The sequence below is a fragment of the Seriola lalandi genome, unplaced genomic scaffold (genome assembly GCF_002814215.2).
Source record: "Seriola lalandi dorsalis isolate HSWRI2012SDOR001 ecotype SW California unplaced genomic scaffold, Sedor1 jcf7180002054383, whole genome shotgun sequence".
In the NCBI taxonomy this organism is placed as follows: domain Eukaryota; kingdom Metazoa; phylum Chordata; class Actinopteri; order Carangiformes; family Carangidae; genus Seriola; species Seriola lalandi.
In genome coordinates this window covers 21,310-43,016 of record NW_019524936.1, presented here as the reverse complement: position 1 = coordinate 43,016, position 21,707 = coordinate 21,310, and the positions used below count along the sequence as shown (strand labels likewise).

The 21,707-nt window shown below is 39.6% G+C and overlaps 3 protein-coding genes across 6 annotated transcripts in view; all 3 read left to right on the top strand.

Moving 5' to 3' along the window:
- The window catches only part of dnmbp (dynamin binding protein), a 47,372-nt gene extending 36,382 nt beyond the window's left edge, over window positions 1-10,990 (top strand). For 2 of the 4 annotated variants that reach the window (XM_023409082.2, XM_023409083.2), the window contains exons 5-17: window positions 1,425-1,639; window positions 2,304-2,403; window positions 2,849-2,996; window positions 4,351-4,368; window positions 5,410-5,609; window positions 5,728-5,858; window positions 5,981-6,085; window positions 6,585-6,713; window positions 6,824-7,159; window positions 7,272-7,460; window positions 7,556-7,754; window positions 7,887-8,626; window positions 9,844-10,990. In XM_023409082.2, the coding sequence (XP_023264850.1) occupies window positions 1,425-1,639; window positions 2,304-2,403; window positions 2,849-2,996; window positions 4,351-4,368; window positions 5,410-5,609; window positions 5,728-5,858; window positions 5,981-6,085; window positions 6,585-6,713; window positions 6,824-7,159; window positions 7,272-7,460; window positions 7,556-7,754; window positions 7,887-8,626; window positions 9,844-10,029 (2,696 nt within the window). In that variant the 3' untranslated portion in view covers window positions 10,030-10,990. The remainder of the gene's footprint in view (window positions 1-1,424; window positions 1,640-2,303; window positions 2,404-2,848; window positions 2,997-4,350; window positions 4,369-5,409; window positions 5,610-5,727; window positions 5,859-5,980; window positions 6,086-6,584; window positions 6,714-6,823; window positions 7,160-7,271; window positions 7,461-7,555; window positions 7,755-7,886; window positions 8,627-9,843) is intronic. The other 2 variants (XM_023409084.2, XM_023409085.2) reach the window with 2 other exon arrangements.
- Window positions 10,991-11,971: 981 nt separating this feature from the next.
- Window positions 11,972-17,126, top strand: LOC111657105 (factor VII-activating protease-like). The gene is made up of 13 exons (XM_087174773.1): window positions 11,972-12,047; window positions 12,182-12,209; window positions 12,295-12,390; window positions 12,617-12,727; window positions 13,687-13,803; window positions 13,917-14,033; window positions 14,168-14,339; window positions 14,632-14,723; window positions 14,835-15,087; window positions 15,208-15,350; window positions 15,461-15,598; window positions 16,445-16,590; window positions 16,685-17,126. Exons 1-13 carry the CDS (start codon window positions 11,973-11,975, stop codon window positions 16,853-16,855), a joined length of 1,659 nt encoding a protein of 552 aa, XP_087030899.1. The 5' UTR covers window position 11,972; the 3' UTR covers window positions 16,856-17,126.
- An 806-nt stretch (window positions 17,127-17,932) lies between these two features.
- Window positions 17,933-21,707, top strand: part of LOC147818960 (factor VII-activating protease-like) — an 11,072-nt gene continuing 7,297 nt past the window's right edge. The window contains exons 1-7 of the mRNA XM_087174775.1: window positions 17,933-18,058; window positions 18,172-18,184; window positions 18,449-18,535; window positions 18,631-18,741; window positions 18,905-19,024; window positions 19,268-19,384; window positions 19,513-19,684. Coding sequence (XP_087030901.1) covers window positions 17,993-18,058; window positions 18,172-18,184; window positions 18,449-18,535; window positions 18,631-18,741; window positions 18,905-19,024; window positions 19,268-19,384; window positions 19,513-19,684 — 686 coding nt within the window. The 5' untranslated portion in view covers window positions 17,933-17,992. The remainder of the gene's footprint in view (window positions 18,059-18,171; window positions 18,185-18,448; window positions 18,536-18,630; window positions 18,742-18,904; window positions 19,025-19,267; window positions 19,385-19,512; window positions 19,685-21,707) is intronic.

The window sequence follows — 21,707 nt, the reverse complement described above, 5'->3', positions numbered from 1 at the left end:
GTGTGTGTGTGTGTGTGTGTGTGCGTGCGTGCGTGCGTGCGTGCGTGCGTGCGTGCGTGCGTGCGTGTGTGTGCGCGCGTGCGTGTGTGTTTGTTTGCAAATTCCTGCGTGGGGTAACAGGAGGGTAAGCAGAGTTAACTTCATTAGCCTCTGACAGCATCTGTTCGGTGGTGACGCCACCTTCATCCATCGACGCAACGCAGCACATGCTGAGTCTCCCCTCTCTCTGAGCTATTAAAGGTCCCTGCACTGAAATATACACAACCTCTCACTACAGCGGTGATTCACTCGTGGTGGCCTCTTCTACTGCTCAGTACCATCATCACAAATAACCCAAGATCATTCAGCGTTCAAAGATACTGTATATACTGTATATAGATATATTATGATAGTCAGCAATGGTGGAAAGTAACTAAGTATTAGTACTTGAGTATTTCCATCTCATGCTACTTCATAATACTTCTGCACCACGGCACTGCAGAGAAAAGTATTGCAATTTTTAATCCTCTAAAGTTATGTGACAGCAAGATTTTACATAACGGATACAGTATATGATCAGCTTCAAAGATATGATTCATTTTTATAGATTATTAATATTATAATTAACATATGTAATTATTCATCCTGCTTAATGGGTACTTTTAATGCTAATAACATAATACTTTTTTTTTAATTGTAGAGTATATTTTTGTGGTGTTTTGTGGTGACTGTGTCTTTTACTTAAGTGAACAAACACACACAGCAGACGTACAGTACAGCGTCCGTGATGTGCCACACACACTGGTCCTGGTTCTCATCACTCGTCATCACTCTCGAGCGCCCTTATCTCTCTCCCCTCTCTAACTGCCTCTTCTTTAATTTCTTTAATGTCTGCCCGGGGTCCCCCGAGAGCCTGTATGTCTGTAGTTGCTGTCACAGGCCATTGTGCCGCACACAAAGAGCCCGAGTCCACTCCAGTTTTGGGTCCATTCATAAAAAGCAGCGGTGCGTGAACCGGGCTCTCCCTCCAGTCCCAGGGACCAGTGATAGCAGAGACATTGATCAAAAGCCAGTCAGACAAGACGAAGAGTAAAGGGCGGACCGGGTGGGTGGGCAGGAGTATGTTTGGTTGCAATGAATGAAGACATGGGCTGGGAAAGGTTTCTCTGGAGCTTAGAATAGTCCCCCTCTCTTGTCACTTTTTTTTTTTTTTGCTACAACAAGCTTTGTGTTTATGCCAGAACCATGGTAATTAATGAGCAGAAATGAACGCATTCATGAGAGGAATTCATATGTTTGTCTTAAATACTGTTTATCAAAAACATCATAATGCATTATATTTGAAAATTGGGTTTAATAGATCTTGATGAAAGAGAAGCAGCTGTAAGATTTAACGCCGATCTCAAAACATTTTCATTTAAACGTCTCCTTTCCCGCCTTTCCAGAGATGACACTCCTGTCGTCCCAACCCAAATCCCTGGACTCCACCCCAACCTCGGACTCCACCCCCACCTCCGGCACGGGCACCGAGGACCCAGAGCAGAGGATGCTGGAGAAGAGGTCGAAGGTCATCGAGGAGCTGCTGCAGACGGAGAAGGACTACATCAAAGACCTGCAGATGTGTGTCAAGGAGATCATCGAGCCGCTGCAGAAGAAGCAGGTAGAAAAAAACGTGAACATTGTGCGGCTGAAGGTCTGACACCATACAAAACGTTGGATCTACATGTTCGATCAGATGCATTTAGAATTGTAGGATGGAGTGGGCACGACGTGTGTGAAATACGATATCCACTTTCAATGGAAACTGTTTTACAATAGAGAAGAGAATAGAAATGAGCAGAAAGTTTGAACTCTCTTGATTTTGATCATATTTAGGATAAGGCGATTACCTGGGACATAGAAAACCCTGGATATTTAAATAAAACAGAATAATAAAATAATAATAAAAGAAATTGAGAAATTCTCTCCGCACTGACTGACTTACCTTAGCAGCCGAGGATTAACCCGGTTTAGTTTCTGACTGCGTGGCCTTCTCCTCTGCATATTTCTTTTTTTGTTTTACCAACCAACTGCTAACTTGAGTTAAGGAGGCACCTGGGAACGTGGGATAGAATGATCAGAGAAATAGATAAGGTGTTTACATACCACAGTGTCATGCTTTTTATCTGAGCGCTCCAGCTGGTATAACCACGTTTCTCAGAAGTGGAATAAGGGCTTAACACAAAACTGTTTACATGCACAAAACATAAGCAGGACACTCCAGGGTACTACTGTGTCAGTTAACAGCACATTGTTTTAACTCTTTCTTTCTGCCTTTCCTGAAGGTGAAGAACGTGGACTTTGATGGGCTCTTTGGCAACATCGGCTCTGTGATCGACTTGTCGCAGCGCCTGCTCGACACACTGCAGGAGACAGACTCTATTGGTAAGGAGCCAGTTTTTGAAAGACGCATGAAGTCGTCTGAAGTTATTGTTTTACCAACGGGCCAATCAGACGGCTTCTTTCAGCATGCTGTGCTTGTACTTGATTAGTTTCAACCACGAGCTGTCACCTGATCATGTTTTATTGGCTGAACAAGACTTTGAACACAATTTGAACTGTTAGAAGACGTAAAGGGAAGGATGATAATATACAGTTATGTTTGATTATTCAATGATTTATGGAAAGAATGATCAATAATCACAGATATGTGTTTTTAATTCTTCGTTTACATGGAAACTGCCCCCAAAAAATTCAGATATTTGTCTTTATTGACCCAATTTGTGTGTGTGTGTGTGTGTGTGGGTGTAATTATTTGTGTTATATCATTTTTGTCCTTTCCTGTTTAAATAAAGTCTTGGCCTTATGTCTCTGTATCCTGTCGTCTCAGGAAAAGTATTTGTGGACTTCAAAGCCGAGCTGGAGGAGGTGTACAAGATCTACTGTCAGAACCACGACGATGCCATTTCTCTGCTGGAGAGCTACGAGAAAGACGAAAACATCCAGCGCCATGTGTTGGAGTGTCTGGACAGACTGAGGTGAGTCACTGAGAGGAAGGAAAAAAAAAAAAACAGTGTGAAAAGGTTCACTCACTAGTTTTAGCTCTGGGTTTCTGCTTTGACCTGTGAGTTTGACTTAGAAAAAAAATCTTGTGCATGTGCGTGAACAATGACGTGCACGTTCGTGTGTGTATAAGCATGAAGACAAAGCAAGACTGGCCACTAATACAAAGTCAAACATTAACTGTAAAAGGCTCATGATCATGTTTGTAGCAAAGGGAGTTGTTCTGTTCAGCGTGTGTTACCTTAAACCCTTTCAAAATTGGACTTTGGTTTGAATAAGATTCACTGTAGTAAATAATTTTCCCATGGGGATTTTTCATGTTTTGAAAATGTCACATTGTTATGGAGTTCAAGGCCCCTGCAAGGTTTCCTGTTAGCAGATATTCACATGGAATTAATTTATGACGGGATTTCAAAGCAGACTTTGAACTTTAATGTGTGGGCAGGTTATGAGAAGGAAGTACAGTCACAGCAAATCTTTAAAAGGAAGAAATGCTTTTTTTTTTTTTTTTTTTTGTCTGAAACATATTTGGGCTTATAGTCTATAACCTGCCATTTTTCTGTAAACAAACCGTACACGCTCCATCTCATAGTGTTTCTATAGCTCTCAGTAATGCGGAGCAGTTAAAGAATGTGCCCTGCCCCTGTTTCACCTGTCTAGTTTCACCATCAGTGACGCGTGAGATAGTGAGTTAACACGGCCGTGTTTCTGGGAAATACGGTCAGCAATTCCTGTTTGAAGATAAACACAGGTTTGTTAGACCGGAAGCTTTAGGGGAGAAAAGAAAAAGAAAAGGGCGGCGGTTCCAAGAACGAATCTGCGTAAAGAAAAGTAAAAGGATAATGTACAGCTCAGAGTGTCCACACTGACAAACCCCTGTTGTTTTTCTATATATCTTAGTAAATTTACCGTTAAGTTTGCAGCCTCATTATTGGCTGTGTGTGTGTGTGTGTGTGTGTGTGTGTGTGTGTGTGTATGGGTGTGTGTATGGGTGTATTGCAACCTATTCAGCTTTGAGAAGGTCATGTGTGCTGCCACCTCTTAGAAACAACATGTTTTACTGCCTCTCTGGGCCTCTGTCCACGTTTAAGAGAGAATTCACGAAACAAAACCATAACAACCACGAGTGCAGTTGCCGTGAGCAAAGTCCAAGTGAAATTCTGTGGGTTTAAACTGATCATGAAACCACGTACTGTAGATTTAAAAAAAAAAAAAAATTTTTTAAGTTCTGCAGAGTTAAAGATTTCATGAACGTTGTCATCAGGTCACGGGCTTATAAATCCTGTCTTTGTTATCTTTCTATCCCTTTTCCATTCTTCCCCCCGACAGGGCCATGTACCGAGAGTGGTAAGTCGTGTCGTCATGATTTCCAGCATGAGAATCATCGTGACCGCATGCCTTTTGCTCACTAACCCCCGAGGAAACTACCCCTTTTTGTGTGTGTGTGTGTGTGCGTGTGTGTGTGTGTGTGTGCGTGTGTGTGTGCGTGTGTATGTGTGTGTGATAACTAAAAATCTAAGTGTGCTGAGTGTGGAAGACTTTAAAAGCATTTGCGCTGGGATTTATCAGGCCATTTCAGTGTCCTTCCCTGGATCGAGATGGACTCATAACCATACTCTGTCGTTTGTGTTTGCATGTGCATGTGTGTGTTGTATGGTATTGTTGTGAAAAGAAATATCCAACATGTCCATGACACTGTTCTCTTCCCCTCTTATAAAGTAACTGTTGATCCTGGGAAACACATTTAATGCCATCTTCTGGACTAAAACAGCATCAGCAATGTTTTCTCAATATTATGAGATGATTTTTTTCTTTTTGTCCTTGTTCGATCTTTTCTCATTTTTTATGAGAGTGCTGTAAACATGATTGTCTGAAAGTTCTCTGATTAAATGTAAAATGTGTGCACTCACATGTTTTACTGGAAATGACTTTTCCTTGGCAAACAAGACGCCTTAAATCAAACACCAGTTTGCCAATAAAAATATTATCTTGTCCTAATAAGATCATTCTTTTCTGCCATGCATTAAATCAAATCCCATTTTGACTCTAAACAACCAAATTATGGAGTTGATTTGTTTGAAGTTCCTGAGCTGTTTGTCCTCTAGATTGCATTATAACTAAGCAAATCAATTTTGTTTAACATATTGTGCCTTCCCTGTTCTCTCATGTCTCCCAAAAACTGTATTTGTCATCATCAGAATATATGCATATATGATGATGTTGTATATCATTGGATCATGTAATCCACATGATACAAAGACGTGTTACATGAACATGGGAAGAAACATTTCACATTAGTTGTGCCTGTGACCTTAATGCTGCCTGTGTGAGAGGCTCTCAGACTTCTTCTCATTCCTCTGCGGTCTCCTAATGTTTTGTTTTTTCCAGGGGTAAAACGAATTACATCAATCTCGGTTCCTTCCTCATCAAGCCGGTGCAGCGGGTCATGCGTTACCCGCTGCTGCTGATGGAGCTGCTGGGGGCCACACCGGAGAGCCACCACGACCGGCCCCAGCTGCATCAGGCTCTGCAGGCCGTCAAGGAGATCAACGTAAACATCAACGAATACAAACGCAGGAAGGACCTTGGTAAAAAAAAAAAAAAAAAAATCCCTCACAATCTTCTGTGCTCACTGTTCTTGCCGTTGTATGTAAAATGTGTGAGTCTTGAGTTTCCTGTATCAAGCTTTCCCTCTGCTGTCCACAGTGGTGAAGTACAGGAAAGGGGACGAGGACACGTTCATTGACAAAATCTCTAAGCTGAGCATGCACTCCATTATCAAGAAGTCCAACCGAGTCAGTAGCCACCTCAAGCACCTCACAGGAATTTCACCCCAGGTACATCACTGCCCCGAGCTGACATCTTAACCCAATAATATTCCGTATCCAGGTTGAGGAAAGACTATCGGAGTGTTGTGAATGAAAACATGCCAGCTCAAACCTTCTGACTTTCCCTACAGATTAAAGATGAAGCATTTGACGAGGCTGAGAAGAAGTTCAGGCTGCAGGAGAGACTCATCAAATCTTTTATCAGGGACATTTCCTTGTACCTGCAACACATCAGGGTAAGAGCCTGTTACCATAGTTTCAGAACAACTCATTTTGTGATACAGAACCTGAAAGTGGTTATACTCAGAAATACTGTGTTTGTTTGATTCATGCCATTTTGTGAATGTCCATGTTCGTATTTTAATATTTTGTATTAATTTACTGTTTAAGCATAATATTCATATTAGCAAGGACATACGGCGAACGTTAAAGGTGGAAAGTTAGAAACGATATGTCCAACGTTTGTAAATGACATATATGTTCAATAACTCTTAATTTATAATGATATGGCTCAATATTGTGTTAGGTCTATAAGACCTTTTGGAGGGAATACTACACCAACACTGTTCATCAGAATAATAATGTAAAATTATCCTGCGAGAGCAAAAGATTCATAGATGGATTATCTGCAATATAAAATGTGCGATATATTTTATTTTAATTTATGTATTTAACACATACATATTTTGTAATACAATATTTTTGGATTGTAACTGTGAAAATCCATCTCTTCAGGAGTCAGCGTCCGTGAAGGTCTTGGCCGCCATCAGTTTCTGTGACATCTACACAGAGCGCAGCGTGCTGGACCCCGAGCGCTTCCAGAGAGCTCACCGCTGCATCAGCGACAAACAGTTCACACAGTTTGTAAGTCTTTCGCTTCAGCCTCACTCAGTTGCTGTAAAAGTGCATTTTTGGAATGACCACTGATCACATCAAATTATCTGTCAACCCCCTCCCCTCAATCGCCTGAGTAGAAGGAGCGCACAGAGGCCTTAGTCATCAACCCGCTCACCCAGCTGCTCCTCATGTTCGCTGGGCCGCACAAACTCATCCAGAAGCGCTTTGACAAGCTGCTGGACTACGACAACTGCAAGGAGCGAGCCGACCGCCTCAAGGACCGCCGCGTCCAGGAGGACCTGCAGGTGGCGCGCAACAACTACGAGGCGCTCAACGCGCAACTTCTTGATGAGCTCCCCAAGTTCCACAGTGCAGCGGAGGACCTGTTCACCGGCTGTGTGAGGGCCTTCGCTCAGTCTCAGAAGGACTTCATGAAGACGACACTGGGAGAGCTGAAGCCCCTCCTCCAGGTTGTGAGTGTGTCTTTGTTTATGGGGGATTTTTTTTTTTTTCATGAATATTTGAGGACATTATTAAATGCACTCATTGCACTACTAATGCCTTTCTCTTTACCTGGATCTCCAGTTTTCGAACAAAGTCGGCATGGAGGGCAACCTCATCGCACAGTTCCAAGAAGAGTACGGTCGAGTTCTCCAGCTTCTGCAGAGCTTTAGCTTCTGCCCGGAGAACCTGCCTCCAGCCGCCTCCACAAAGAAGCCCTTTGAGAAGAAGACCCTGGAGAAGCAGACCTCTAAAAAGCAACTGCAGGGACCTGTGAGTTGAACTCTCATCCTATTTCTGCAATTTCATATTTTTTAATAAACGCTGTCACATGAACTAATCGGGAGTCTCGTCCTTTTCGCTCTCAGCCAAACTACATCATGCAGACAGAGGAGCACCGCGCAGGACTTCTGGTACGCTACGGCCCTGAGAAGCTTTTCCAGGCTGAGAGGAACTTTAATGCTGCCCAGGATCTGGATGTCTCTATACTAGAGGGAGACCTTGTTGGTGTGATCAAGCAGCAGGACCCCATGGGAAGCCACAACCGCTGGCTAATTGATAATGGAGGTTGGTCATTTGTATTCCAAGACCTGATTTAAATATACTTCACAAATCAGCCACTTGTTTTTATGCCTTAGCCTCTGCCAGTAGGAAAGAATGTTGCAGCAATAAAATCTATTTCCTTGTCTCGTTTTGCAGTCACCAAGGGTTTTGTGTACAGCTCCTTCCTCAAACCTTACAACCCACGCAGAAGCCAGTCAGACGTGTCCATCGAGAGCCAGTCCTCTAATGAGTCGGGCTACGGCGGCTCCTCCCCGGTTTTCTCCCGCCAGAACAGCAACAGCACTCTGACCTTTAACCAGGAAACAGCCACCGTCAGCTTTTCCACATCGCAGCATCAGAGCCATTCGTCGCCGCACCCGTCGCTGGACTCGGCCTCCTATCGGAGGAGTCACCACAGGGATGCGCTCAACCCCGACTCTGCCAGTCAGAGCAACTCCATAAACTCCTCTCCCCGAAATCCCTCAAACCGAAGGGAATTTTTAGACCAAACGCACCGAAACTCCCCGAGTCACAGAGACACAGAGCCTTCATACCGCCACTCAGGCAATCACAGAGACTCCTATGATACGAGTTATGCAAGTTCCAGCAGCCACAAGGAAACGTCGGACCTCTCGGAGACCGACTCTTCCTCTTCGCACAGGAACAATCACTCCCAACGGTATGGGCACACAGATAAATCCTACAGTTCGTACCAGTGGAGAAATGGAGATAATGGTGGCCAGAAGAAGTCAGTTTACTCCAGAGATGAATACATTGAGCCGGAGCCGGAACCAGAACCAGAACCGGAACCAGAACCAGAACCAGAACTAGAACCAGAACTAGACCCAGAACCAGAACCAGACCCAGAGCATGAGAGTGAATTGGATGGTCATCAGGTGAGATTTTGTTTGATACTAAGATGTATTGTGTGTTTATAATAAGACTTTTACCATACCAAAAGTTTTGTCTGATAAAGGTGGATTAACCAGCTTTTAAAAGATAAAATCTATTGAATGAAAGCGTATTATCACTTGACTCTGTGCTTTCTCTCAGATCTATGGAGCCTTTTAGTTTCTTTAAGCTCATTTTTTAAATTTTATTTTAGTCACGGCCTAAAGTTTGTTCTCACTGCTCTGATTAAGCTTGTTTCCACCAGAAGCAGGCAACTGTTTTCAGTGAGAAAGTTCAATTCAATTCAGGTCAAATTTATTTATAGAACACATTTTAAAAACGGCGAACAGCTGACCAATGTGCTGTACAAGATCAAGAACAAATATGATCACAGAAAATCAAACATGAACAAACAACAGAACAGCAGAACAAAGTAGCAAGCAAACAAATGAGGGAGACAGCTCATCTTGGCTCGACCACTAATGAGAATGAATATGTTTTAAGCTGAGATTTGAAAGTGTTGATGGGTGGGGCAGATCTGATCGACATGCGGAAGTTCAGTCACCTCCAGTGCGTTTAAAGTCGGCACAAGGGTCGGTCAGGAGGTACGCATCTGACAATCTGAGGGGCCTTTAATAGGTCAGTGATGTAGGGAGGGGCTAATCCATTCATGGATTTTAACATAAACAGTAAGACCTTTAAAATCAATGCTAAAATGAACTGGCAGTCAATGGAGAGAGGTCAGCATAGGGGTCCAGTATACAGGGAGTTACACTAGTGAAGCCAGAATAGAATATGAGAACATGGATAACTTTTTTGTAAGTCACTGAGTGAGAGGAAAGGTTTTGTTTTGGTGATGGTAAGAAGCTGAAAGAAACTACATCAAAAGGCAGTCGGACCAAGTTAGCAACCAGCTTGTGACCACAGAGGAGCATTTAGCAGCTGTAGAGCCAGGCACCTCCCCCAGGAGCTGCTGGAGATCAAGAACAGAGCTACAATGAAAATAAATGTTGGACATAAATTTGTTAGGTGGCCAGAAACGGGGTTCCAAATGAATACTAATGTTACACTATGTCTGGTGATGTTTAAAATAACCGCTTATTGCTAACACTTACAACCTTGATTATATGTCAGTGTTGCTGCCACCAAGCAGAAAAAAATGATTAATACTATTTTAAAACACAAATTAAAGATCACATTGTGTTTATTTTTATTTTTTCAGATTTACTACGCCCTCTACTCCTTCAACGCCCGCTGCGCCAACGAACTGAGCATCTCAGCCAATCAGCGGCTGCGGATACTGGAGTTCCAGGACATGAATGGCAACAGCGAGTGGTGGCTGGGCGAGGCGGGAGGCCGACGAGGCTATGTGCCTTCCAACTACATTCGCAAATCAGAATATACATGAACAGCTGATATCACGCGGATGACACCTGAGACTGCACTTCGACCTTAAGAAGACTCACTCTGCGAGCGGGAAGAACAAAAAGACAAACAAGCATGTTTGCGTGGTGGCGTATTTTTGATCTGTTGTCATGCAGTTTGATTAGTGAGAAGGACTGACTTGCTGCTGACTCTGCTCCTGAAAGTTAGCATTATATGCCTATATTTATAGACTTTTTTTAAAGTTTTTTTTTTTACTTTCCGGAAACTGGACCCCACTCCCATTTGTTTCCAGTGGAAAACCTGTGAATTGCACCAGACTTTTGCCATATACTCTGGAGCTGAAGACAATGAATTGTATGTTTAAGAGAGCGGCCTTTAAGGTTGGCACGGTTTTGGGTTCAGATTGCTTCCTGTAACATCAAGTGATATGCACAGAGACTGAACACCTGAACACTGTGTTAATTACTCTTTTCTTCATGTGGTTCATGACATCACTAGAATGACGCATGAATATTAGATACATTTACACCATACCGTTCAACAATCAAGGTTTGAGGCACTTATGATGGTCATCCATTGGTTGCAAGTTTGAAGTGTCTGTGGAGCCATCAACAAGAATGTGGAGTGTTGTATGAAATTAACATTGACTGTTTGAATGAAGACCAAGGACAAAGTTGAATGGCATATGTAATACGGTTTACAAATACTCCCCTTGAACTTTTTGAATACATTTTTTTACTGGGTTGACACTGTGTAAATAGGTGATGACCCATTTTACCTGTAAGAGGAGGTTAACGAACAGGGAGAGAGAGACTGTGGTCTGATCTTAACTATGATTTCTCCACATGCTCCCCATGTACATTATATATATATATATATATATATATATATATATATATAGTGCTGTACAGTTAAAAAATGCTATTGCACCCACTGTAAAGTGATCACTGTTTGAATAAAAGACAGCTCAGCTGACAAATATTGACAGTCTGAAATGGGTTTTTGTTCACTTTTTATCTGTAATATCAAAGATGAGTGTTGGCACACTGTCATAGTGTCATATACTGTTTAATATTGTATAATATCATTAATGACAGACCACAAAATGATGTAATCAGCCATCATTACATTTCAGAACTTCTCAACAGCACATGAACTCACCACATAGACATTTTCAAAAATAAATCTACTCTTTCAACTGTTCAACAATGATTGTTGAAAATTTGACAAAAATAAACATGCATAACATGTTCTTCTGTGATATACTGTATAGTTTAAGCAGATTTCTAAACTGCATGTTCCATCTGAAAAATATAAGATATATATTTTAAAACATTTAAGCAATTCAAAAAAAGTATGATATAATCTGTAAGAAGTTAAACAAATAAAGCTACTGTATGCTAAAACATCAGTATGGTTCTTTAAGTATAGTATCAATTACTTTCACAGTTTATTATTTTAACATTTTACTGCAGCCATGAAGAAGAATATCTACAGTTGAATACAGAACAATGGTGTTTGCATATTGCAAAACAAAGAAATACATAAAGATTGCAAATTGCAAATCATCTGACAGAATATCAGCTGCTCGCTTTAGCAAAGCAAATCTCCTGTGCATTGAGAAACCTCAGGTCACTCAGTACAAAACTGATGACTACAAACAGACTTTAAAGATTTTAAGGAGAACTTTACTCGAGTCAATTTTTAAATCGTACAAACAGTTTAGTCTAGCATATTTCTTTATGGTAAATGAGAGCTACTTGCTAACTGCTTTTTTTCCCGATGACCTAAACAGAAAGAAAGGTCACAGGACAAAGAAAAATGCAAAGTGAATGACATGTAAAATCAATGCAGGGTACTGATGATTAACAGGTGGGTGGAGTGGTTTGGGGTCCTCATGTTTGAGGGGGATTATTTAAGACTGCCTGAGCAAAAAGCAAAGCATAGTCTTATTCTGGCCCCATCATGGCCAACATGGTCTGCTTAATAGCTTTGCTCACACAACTGTGTGCACTCACTGCGTTTGGACAGGACCTATTTGTAAGTATGCATACATGCAGTCTGTCTGAAACGTGGAATCTGAGCATTTATTAATATTTTGGAAGGGATATAATGCTTCAGAGCAAAACTGAGTCAGGTTGATAAATAAGAGACACATTTTGATTTTGTTACAGGTAATCACAGAACTAGAAGACACTGATGGTAAAGACGCTTTCAGCTTTGCTTAGTTTGCAGTTAACCAAAATTTCACTTTACTGAACTTCTTAATGGCTCTTTTTCCTCACAGCTTATGAATACTATTATGATTATGGTACTGAAAGCCCAGCAGAAGATGCTGATTTGACTGCAGATGACTGGTTGTACGATCTAATGGATTTCACAAGTAAGCACTCAAATAGGAACAGTGAGAGTTTGATTACCTGTATACACTGAATGCAGTTTAACTCAAAATGTATTAATCAAGTCATCTACCTGATGCAGATACAATCTATCGCACTTTGACTCCTGACTACATTTTTTCTTTTTCTTTAGTCTTTGTGTTGACAGGTAAAACTTTACATGATGAATCCATGTTAACAAGCATTTCACATAATTCTATCTCCATTTAGACGAGTGTGATCCAAACCCATGTTTGAACGGAGGTAGCTGTGACACCGCTACTCATGGGGGCTTTGTATGCGTGTGCCCTGAGCCTTACTCAGGGAAGAAGTGTCAGACAGGTAGGACTGTCTACCTGTGCTCATCCATGTGACTCAAGAGAGGGATCTGGTTAAAATATCTGAGACAAATATGTCTTTGTAATTATTGTGCGTTGCTATTCTTCACTGACATGAGTGGCAGAAAGTAACTAAGGGTTGTGCATTTACTGAAATATATTTAAGTACAATTTTGAGGTACTCTACAAATTAAAACTTCACATCGACAAACATATGATAAACTTACAGTGTACAGTGTAAAACTCTATACAAAAAGCAATCAGCCCTTTTTCACAGGTTCCATTTGTCTATGAAATGTTAGCAGTTCCAATAACTTTTTTTTAGATATCCAAAACTTTAATACAAGTTTGTGTAGCAGAACTTTTATTTTTGTCTTTCTGACCTTATTAATCATCTCACAAACTCCGAGATTTATGCAGTGACCCATTAATGGGGCCCAACCCCTATGTTGGGAACCATGGGACTAAACTACTTAAAACGGGTGGTTAAAACTACCTACACATTGATCAGTGACAACAGTAAAATGCTTATGTTCTTTTACTTACATGTAATTACAGAATAAGGACTTTAGCTTGTAGTGGAATATTTTTACATTGTTGTGTTGGTATTTTTACTCAAGTAAAGGTTTAGAGTGCTTTAGTTTTCAATTCAATAACCTGAGATTTTTTAACATTTCCTAATTTAAGGCTGACCAAAAAAATTCTGACAATTTGTGAGAAATAGAAGCATAATTCTGCCTGTATACTACAATATTACAACAGTGGAGCTGCAGCACTGTGTGTAGTATCAAAAAAATCCCAACTTTGGTGACCCCTAGTGGAAAAAAATCCTCACATATTATGTTATAATAAAAAGAATTTGTTCTAAATTCAGCTTTTAATTATACTTATTCCTGTATGGATCAGGTTAAAGTTAATATGAACTAAATCAAATGAATGTACCATGTGTTTTTTTTTTTTCAGTGAAAGATGTTTGTAAGAATGTGAAATGTGGCCACGGAAGTTGTGGTGTCACATCTACTCCTCCATTCCACGAGTGCAAGTGCAAGCCTCCATACAAACCACCCAACTGCAAGAAAGGTCTGCTTTATCATGGGATCATTTTAGTGAATAATTAACACGACAACATTTTGTTTGCAATAAAGTTCTTTGCAGTCAGAGGGAGACACTTATTCTTTTACCTGTGTCCACAGCTTCTCCCTGCAGGCCCAATCCCTGTCAGAATGGAGGCTCTTGCCTAAAGGGCCCCAAACGCTCCGCGTTCCAGTGTTCCTGCCCTGAAGGACACAGTGGGAAATTCTGCGAAGTTGGTGAATACAATTATATCCCTGTCCTAAATAGAAATACCACACTTTAAAACCAGCGTAGCTTTTCCACCTTCTATGAGCCCAGATATTACCCAGCTGCAGAGCAATTAAAAGTCAGTGGCCCACTGTGATTCTAGGACCAAACGACTGTTACCAAGAGGGCGGTGAGTTTTACCGCGGCATGGTGAGTGTGACAGTTGAAGGGGAGGAGTGTCTGGACTGGAATTCCTATTTCATCCTGCAGAACGGAGGAGATCCCTTCAACGAGTATGCAGGCTATGATGGAATAGGACCGCACAATTACTGCAGGTGAGGAGTCATCTTGAGTAAATACTGCATATGTCGGCTATTGATATAATCTTGTGTGTGTCCATTTGTACATGTGAGGTATGCACTGTGCAAAACTTGTGTTTGTTGATGCAATTACATAAAAATGTACAGCTCTCAGTTAAAATGAGATCATTAAAGATTAAGAATTAGGCTGTTGAAATGCATATTGTTTTTTTGTGTTTTTTTGCTGTATCTTGTGACTTTAAAAAAGATGGAATAAATTTGGTATTGAGCTTTTTAATCCTTGTACTGAAATCTTTCTGCATTCAAGGAACCCTGATGGAGATGATCAGCCCTGGTGCTTCATTAACAAAAATGGCAAACTGAAGTGGAACTATTGTAAAGTCAGGAAATGTTCTGCAAGTAAGCAAACGTACACACACACACACACACACACACACACACACTCACACACACACACACACAACACACAGATCCTTCCTCTCATTTGATCTTTTTACGTTTCCCTCCCAGCGCCAACCATAAGTGTAACAGATCCAGTGCCAATCAAGCCGGAGGTCACCATTGCTGAGCAGTTCTCCGAGTGTGGGAGGCCGCAGCCCGGCCGCTCGGCCAGGATCTTCGGAGGGAAGAAGTCTCTTCCTGGGGCTCATCCTTGGCAGGTTTCCCTGCAGACCAGACCCAAAGGCTCCTCCGGGCCCTTCAGCCACATCTGTGGTGGCATCCTCCTGGAGTCCTGCTGGGTTCTCACTGCTGCACACTGCATGTAAGCTCCAGTATCCCTGTTGTTTTGACTTATACAAGCTGTTTCATCATTGTTTGATGTAGATTTGTACGCGGACACACTCTTGATTGAATATTCCTTGGGGACGGTTTATTTGTCCAGTAAAAATGGAGTGGAAATGCAGGTGGTGCTGGGGGGAGTGGACATAGAGAAGGATGAAGCATACGATCAGGTCATTGCTGTGGAGAAGGCCGTTGTGCATGAGGAGTACAAGCAGACGCCCTTTGCCCTTCATAATGATATTGGTGAGGTGCTGTTGTGTGTAATTATGATCGACTGATTCTGCAGCTTGGTAAATTTAATGCAAGAGATGTTACTGATGATCCGTTCTTTGCTGTGTGCCTCTCCTGTGCAGCCATGCTTCAGCTGAAAGTCACAGACAAACCGTACTGTGCCAAAGAAACCCGCTTTGTGAAGACAGCCTGCCTACCGAGGCAGACCTTCAGCAGCGGCACGGAGTGCGTGATCTCAGGATGGGGTGTGACTGAAACACGTAAGTGTCATTTCAATGTGTACTATCAGCTACAGACTGTACATCATCAGTCTCAGTTGATGGGGTCAGTGTTTGCAGACTGGTAGTTAGTATTTAGCCAAAACTATAGATTAAGTAGTTTTAAGAACATCAAATGAAAAGATTAAACAAGATTAAACCGATAAAACGGACAATGTTTTGAACCTTGGCAGCTCATGGATATTCAGCCAATTCACCTAGGCCTATATCACGCATTTACATCGGAAAACAGGGTAATGTCATTTTTACTTATTCATTTCAAAGTCTGTCATTTCAAGTACTGTTATGTTCTCCTTTTCTAAATGTCAGAAAACAAATCACTGCAAAAAATATTAGTTAATTAGATAGTCAACAGCCATGAGAGTTTGAAAAATACATATTAGTCTGCCCCAGAGAGCCGTTTAAATATTGACATGATATTGTATCAGATTTTGTTGTGATTACTAAAGTGAATAATATGATTGTGTCAGCAATGTCCAATGTGTATTTCTGTGCATTTATTATGGTGTACAGTTAATTTTCTTTTTCAAACCACTTACCTTGTAAGTGTAAAGTGTAAGTGCCAACAATGTATATACACTTTTAAGTATTTGCCAACACTGTTCACATGACAAAGGTAACCACAGCGAAGGTATCATACCAAAATGACTTTTAAAATGTAGCATATGGGAAACATTTGCAGCACGTCAGCATGTTTCTGAACCCTGCAATTACACAACTCACACAAAAGAAAATTTATGAAAAATGACAGTTGTTTCTTTAGTTCTCTAGCTTAGGACCTGACTAAATAAATGCATTTGAACTTCACAGTTAATCTTTCTTTTTCAGAGAAGTACGGTACCAACCAGCTGCTGGATGCTCGTGTTCTCCTGATCTCTCAGGAGAAATGTAAAGAGCCCCATGTGTATGGAGACACTCTGGACGACAGCATGTTCTGTGCGGGGAACATGAAAGGAGGCGTTGACTCCTGCCAGGTGTGTGCATATGCATGACATGTTTGCTTTTTTTTCTATGTGGGAGAGATGTGATCATTGTTAAGCCTCCTCTCTGTCCCCCCTCCCCCCGCAGGGTGACTCTGGTGGCCCTCTGGTGTGTGAGCGTAATGGGACGCACTATGTTGTTGGTGTGGTGAGTTGGGGCGACGGCTGCGGGAAGAAGTACAAGCCTGGCGTCTACACCAACGTCCGCAGATTTGATGACTGGATCGCTTATCATTTACTCACACAATTTCGCACCTAAGAATTACAGACAAGCTTCCAATATCCTGTTGTAAAAAACAAAAACAAAACAAAAACAATCCTCTACCTCCATAAAAATGACTTAGAGCTCTCACTCCATCACCAGGATGACGATGCCAAACTTGGGGCACATTACCTCATATATGTATCATTGTTGTAAGTCATGAATACCTCACTGTGGTGTATTTACGTTACTGTTCCACTGCTATTGTTCTCTCAGTTTTTGTAAGCTTGCTTGCAACAAATCCGAATAAAGAGTCATATAAAAGGAACTTCAGGATTTCCGAGTGAGTCACTTAATCCGACACATTTATCAATAATTTGTTCATCTTTGTGAATCTTATGAGTTCATATTAAAAGGCACACACGAGGTGTGTAAATTACAATGATGATTGTAATAATTGGTTTTTAAGATGTTGTGCCCACATTTGTTGAGTTTGCTTTGAATGTTATTGACCCTGTTATTGATCATATTTTTAAAAAAGCAAAGTCTCTGTCATGTGTGTTGAGTTTAATCCATTCTATTTACACGCTGGTCTATGTGAGCTCTTTCAGTTAAGTAAAGGCCTGGCAGCTACAATAATACCTCTTACAGTCACAACAAACTCAACTTAAATCTCGCACTCTGGTGGAGTGAGATTTGATTAATGATTTTTCCCTTAATAAACACATTTGTGGGGATTCTAGTACTTGTGGTTGTTTATGCCTGCTTTTGAGTTCTCTCTTTTTTTTTTCTCTTGTTGCTACGGTAAGGTTTAAGTAAGGTGTAAAAGTTCTATAATGTTCAATGTTCTCAAGAAAGTTTTGTTAATATAATTCCTCTGATCATAGATATGCCCTGTTAATATTCATTCTACAAATGCAAACAATACTGCTGAGTGAAAGTTTGCTCATAAAGAGTTTAAAGTCTGAATTGGCAGGCATTGTATAAAGGTAAGTAAGACAAGGTTAAATACATGAAACCATGGGCCAGAATGAGCGCGCAATCGCCTAAAACACACAGACTCCCACAGAATCAATGCAGCTAGCTAAAGATTGACAAGTATGAGGGCTGAGCAGGATATTGAGGAGGTTCGGGATATTAAAGTCAAACCCAGGATCTTCGGTCTTGCAAATTGAGAGAGTTACATTCAGCACCATGTTGGCTGCAGGGGCCCTGCTCATAAGCCTGAGTGTACTTATTGTTCATGGACATGACCCGACTGTAAGTTTCTTCATGTCTTTATGAATAAATCAATCAGGGGGATTTTTTGAATCATACAGATTATTTAACGAATGCTTACTGATTTGTTCTGTGCTGTGATTTTGTCATTTCAGCTGGACTACATGTGTAAGAATCTTTTCAATACTTGATCTATTACTATTGATTTATATTTCCAAAAAAACCTTCTTAAAATCTTGGGACGTGTAATATTTTGTTTACCTCTTTTTTAAAATAAGAAATGAATGGTTTCAATGCTTAAAAGTTGTATTTCTCTTTTTTGCCATATCTATGTTACCTATATCATGTGGTTCGTTTCATCCTGTACTGTATTATCATGCACTACATGCTTGTATAAACTCCTGTGTTTAAACAACTATTTGCATATGGCAGACATAGATTATGCAGACTACACCACAGGTGCCCCGGACATTGTTGTTGATGAAAATGACTGGTTGTTTGACCTCCTGGAGCTATCCAGTAAGTGGCCCTGGAAGACTGTGTGTAATAGTGTTTCCATCTTGTTGTTTAGATCCATCCAGAGTTTCACTTTCACACTTTTTTGCCTTTTCCAGATGTTTGTGACCCAAACCCTTGCTACAATGGTGGCTCATGCTCAACTAAATCAGATACAGAATTTGAATGCTCATGTCCTCCACCTTACAGAGGCAAGAGGTGTCAAAAAGGTAGGTAGGGATTCATGATAAGTTAATTTTGTTATTTTTTCTTTTTTTATGTATAGGTCTGGTTTAATTGGTTACAAAACATGTAATTGGATATAAAATGTTTATGTGCAAGACTAACACATATGGTGCTTATGGTTAACTGATGACTTGTTTTGCTCTTCAGTCAGAAACATTTGTGAAAATGTCAAATGTGGTCAAGGTGACTGTGTCATCAACCTAAATAAATCCCCATATTACGAGTGCAAGTGCAAACCTCCATTCCAAGGCCCAGACTGCAAGTCATGTGAGTAATCTCAAAAATCTCTTAGACTAGACTCTGCACAATAATGTATTCACCCATTATATACAACCGATATAAAACAGGAAAATAACCAATAACCACATCTATAAACAGTAATTTAACCTCAAACGCTGGATCCCACCACTTGAAGTCATCAGTGTCAAACAACTGTGCAACTGTCCAGACTTCCTTGCTACACCCCTACAATTACATATACTAATCAATTGTTTGTCTTGTCTGCATCAGTGCCAGCTTCTCCCTGTGAACCCAATCCTTGCCAGAATGGAGGTTCTTGCGTTAAAGGGAACCGTCGTTTCCGCTGTGTTTGTCCTGATGGATATACCGGGATATTCTGTAAAACTGGTAAAGACTTTATAAAGGACACAGTCAGCCATAAGTCCCACTGATATAACCCCATTCCTTTAAAGGTTCTGTTTGTAGTTACATTTAAGATAATAGAAGAATCACATTTTAACAATCTTTTTCTATAGCTACTAGTGACTGTTATGTAGAAAATGGAGAGACATACAGGGGTGATGTCAGTACAACAGAACAAGGGGTGGAGTGTCTGGACTGGCATTCCAATTTCATCATGTTACATGGGGAGGATCCTTTCAACATGTACTCAGACTTCACTGGACTGGAATATAACAACCACTGCAGGTATTCTACTTTTCACCTTTTTACCCCCCACCCCCCGGCATAAAAATGTCATAGTATAGTAAGGCATAAAAAAGGTAATAAAAATTTAATAGTATAGTAAGGCATAAAAACATCATAGTAAGGCATAAAAGAGGTAATAAAAATTTAATAGTATAGTAAGGCATAAAAACATCATAGTATGGTAAGGCATGAAAACAGCATAGTATAGTAAGGCATGAATACCTCATAGTACAGTGAGGCATCAAAAACATCATAGTATTGTAAGGCATAAAAAATGTCATAGTATAGTAAGGGATAAACACTTCATAGTATAGTAAGGCATGAAGAACGTCATTTAAATGTCATAGTATAGTAAGGCATAAAAAATTCATACTATAGTAAGGCATAAAAACATCATAAAAAGATCAAAGTATAGTAAGGCATAAAAACATCATAAAAAGGTCATAGTATAGTAAGACATAAAAAGTTCATACTATAGTAAGGCATAAAGAATGTAATAAAAATGTCATAGTATAGAAAGGCATAAAAATATCATAAAAACATCATAGTATAGTAAGGCATAAAAACATCATAAAAACGTAATAATATAGTATGGCATAAAAACCTCATAGTACAGTAAGGCATCAAATACATCATAATATTGTAAGGCATAAAAAAATGTCATAAAAACGTCATAGTATAGAAAGGCATAAAAACATCATACTATAGTAAGGAATAAAGAACGTCATAAAAATGTCATAGTATAGTAAGGCATAAAAACTTCATACTATAGTAAGTCATAAAAAAATAATTAAAATGTCATAGTATAGTAAGGCATTAAAACTTCATAGTATAGTGAGGCATAAAAACCTCATAGTACAGTAAGGCATAAAAACATCATACCTATAGTATGATGTTTTATAAATAAAAATGTCATAGTATAGAAAGGCATAAAAATATCATAAAAACATCATAGTATAGTAGGGCATAAAAACATCATAAAAACGTAATAATATAGTATGGCATATAAAACCTCATAGTACAGTAAGGCATAAAAACTTCATACTATAGTAAGGCATAAAAAAATAATTAAAATGTCATAGTATAGTAAGGCATTAAAACTTCATAGTATAGTGAGGCATAAAAACCTCATAGTACAGTAAGGCTGTCAGTATAGTAAGGCATAAAAACGTCATAGTATAGTAAGGCATTAAAATGTCATACTATAATAAGGGATCAAAAACATCATTAAACGTCATAGTATAGTAAGGCATAAAAACCTCATAGTACAGTAAGGCATCAAAAACATCATAGTATTGTAAGGCATCAAAAACGTATACAGCGTATTGTAAGGCATAAAAAAATCATAAAAATGTCATAGTATAGTAAGGCATAAAAACATCATACTATAGTAAGGAATAAAGAACGTCATAAAAATGTCATAGTATAGTATGGCATAAAAACGTCATAGTATTGTAAGGCATAAAAAAATCATGAAAATGTCATAGTATAGTAAGGCATAAAAACATCATAAAAACATCATAGTATAGTAAGGCATAAAAACATCATAAAAATGTCATAGTATAGTAAGGCATAAAAAATGTCATAAAAATGTCATCGTATATAGTAAGGCATAAAAACATCATAGTACAGTAAGGCATCATAGTATAGTAAGGCATAAAAAACATCATAAAAATGTCATCATATTGTAAGGCATAAAAAAATCATAAAAATGTCTTAGTATAGTAAGGCATAAAAACATCATAAAAATGTCATAGTATAGTAAGGCATAAAACCATCATAAGAACAGCATAGTATAGTAAGGCATAAAAAAATGTTATAAAAACGTCATAGTATAGTAAGGCATAAAAACATCATACTATAGTAAGGTATTAAAATGTCGTAGTATAGTAAGGCATTAAAATGTCATAATATAGTAAGGCATAAAAATCTCATAGTACAGTAAGGCATCAAAAACATCATAATATTGTAAGGCATAAAAAAATGTCATAAAAACATCCTAGTATAGTAAAGCATAAAAATG

What these genes read in the sequence shown, in the direction of transcription:
- LOC111657105 (XM_087174773.1), top strand. Translation starts at nt 11,973, where the DNA reads ATGGCCAACATGGTCTGCTTAATAGCTTTGCTCACACAACTGTGTGCA. An exon ending in AGTCAGGAAATGTTCTGCAA is followed by an intron (nt 14,724 to 14,834) that starts GTAAGCAAACGT and finishes TTTCCCTCCCAG; the next exon opens with CGCCAACCATAAGTGTAACA. An exon ending in CTCACTGCTGCACACTGCAT is followed by an intron (nt 15,088 to 15,207) that starts GTAAGCTCCAGT and finishes TTATTTGTCCAG; the next exon opens with TAAAAATGGAGTGGAAATGC.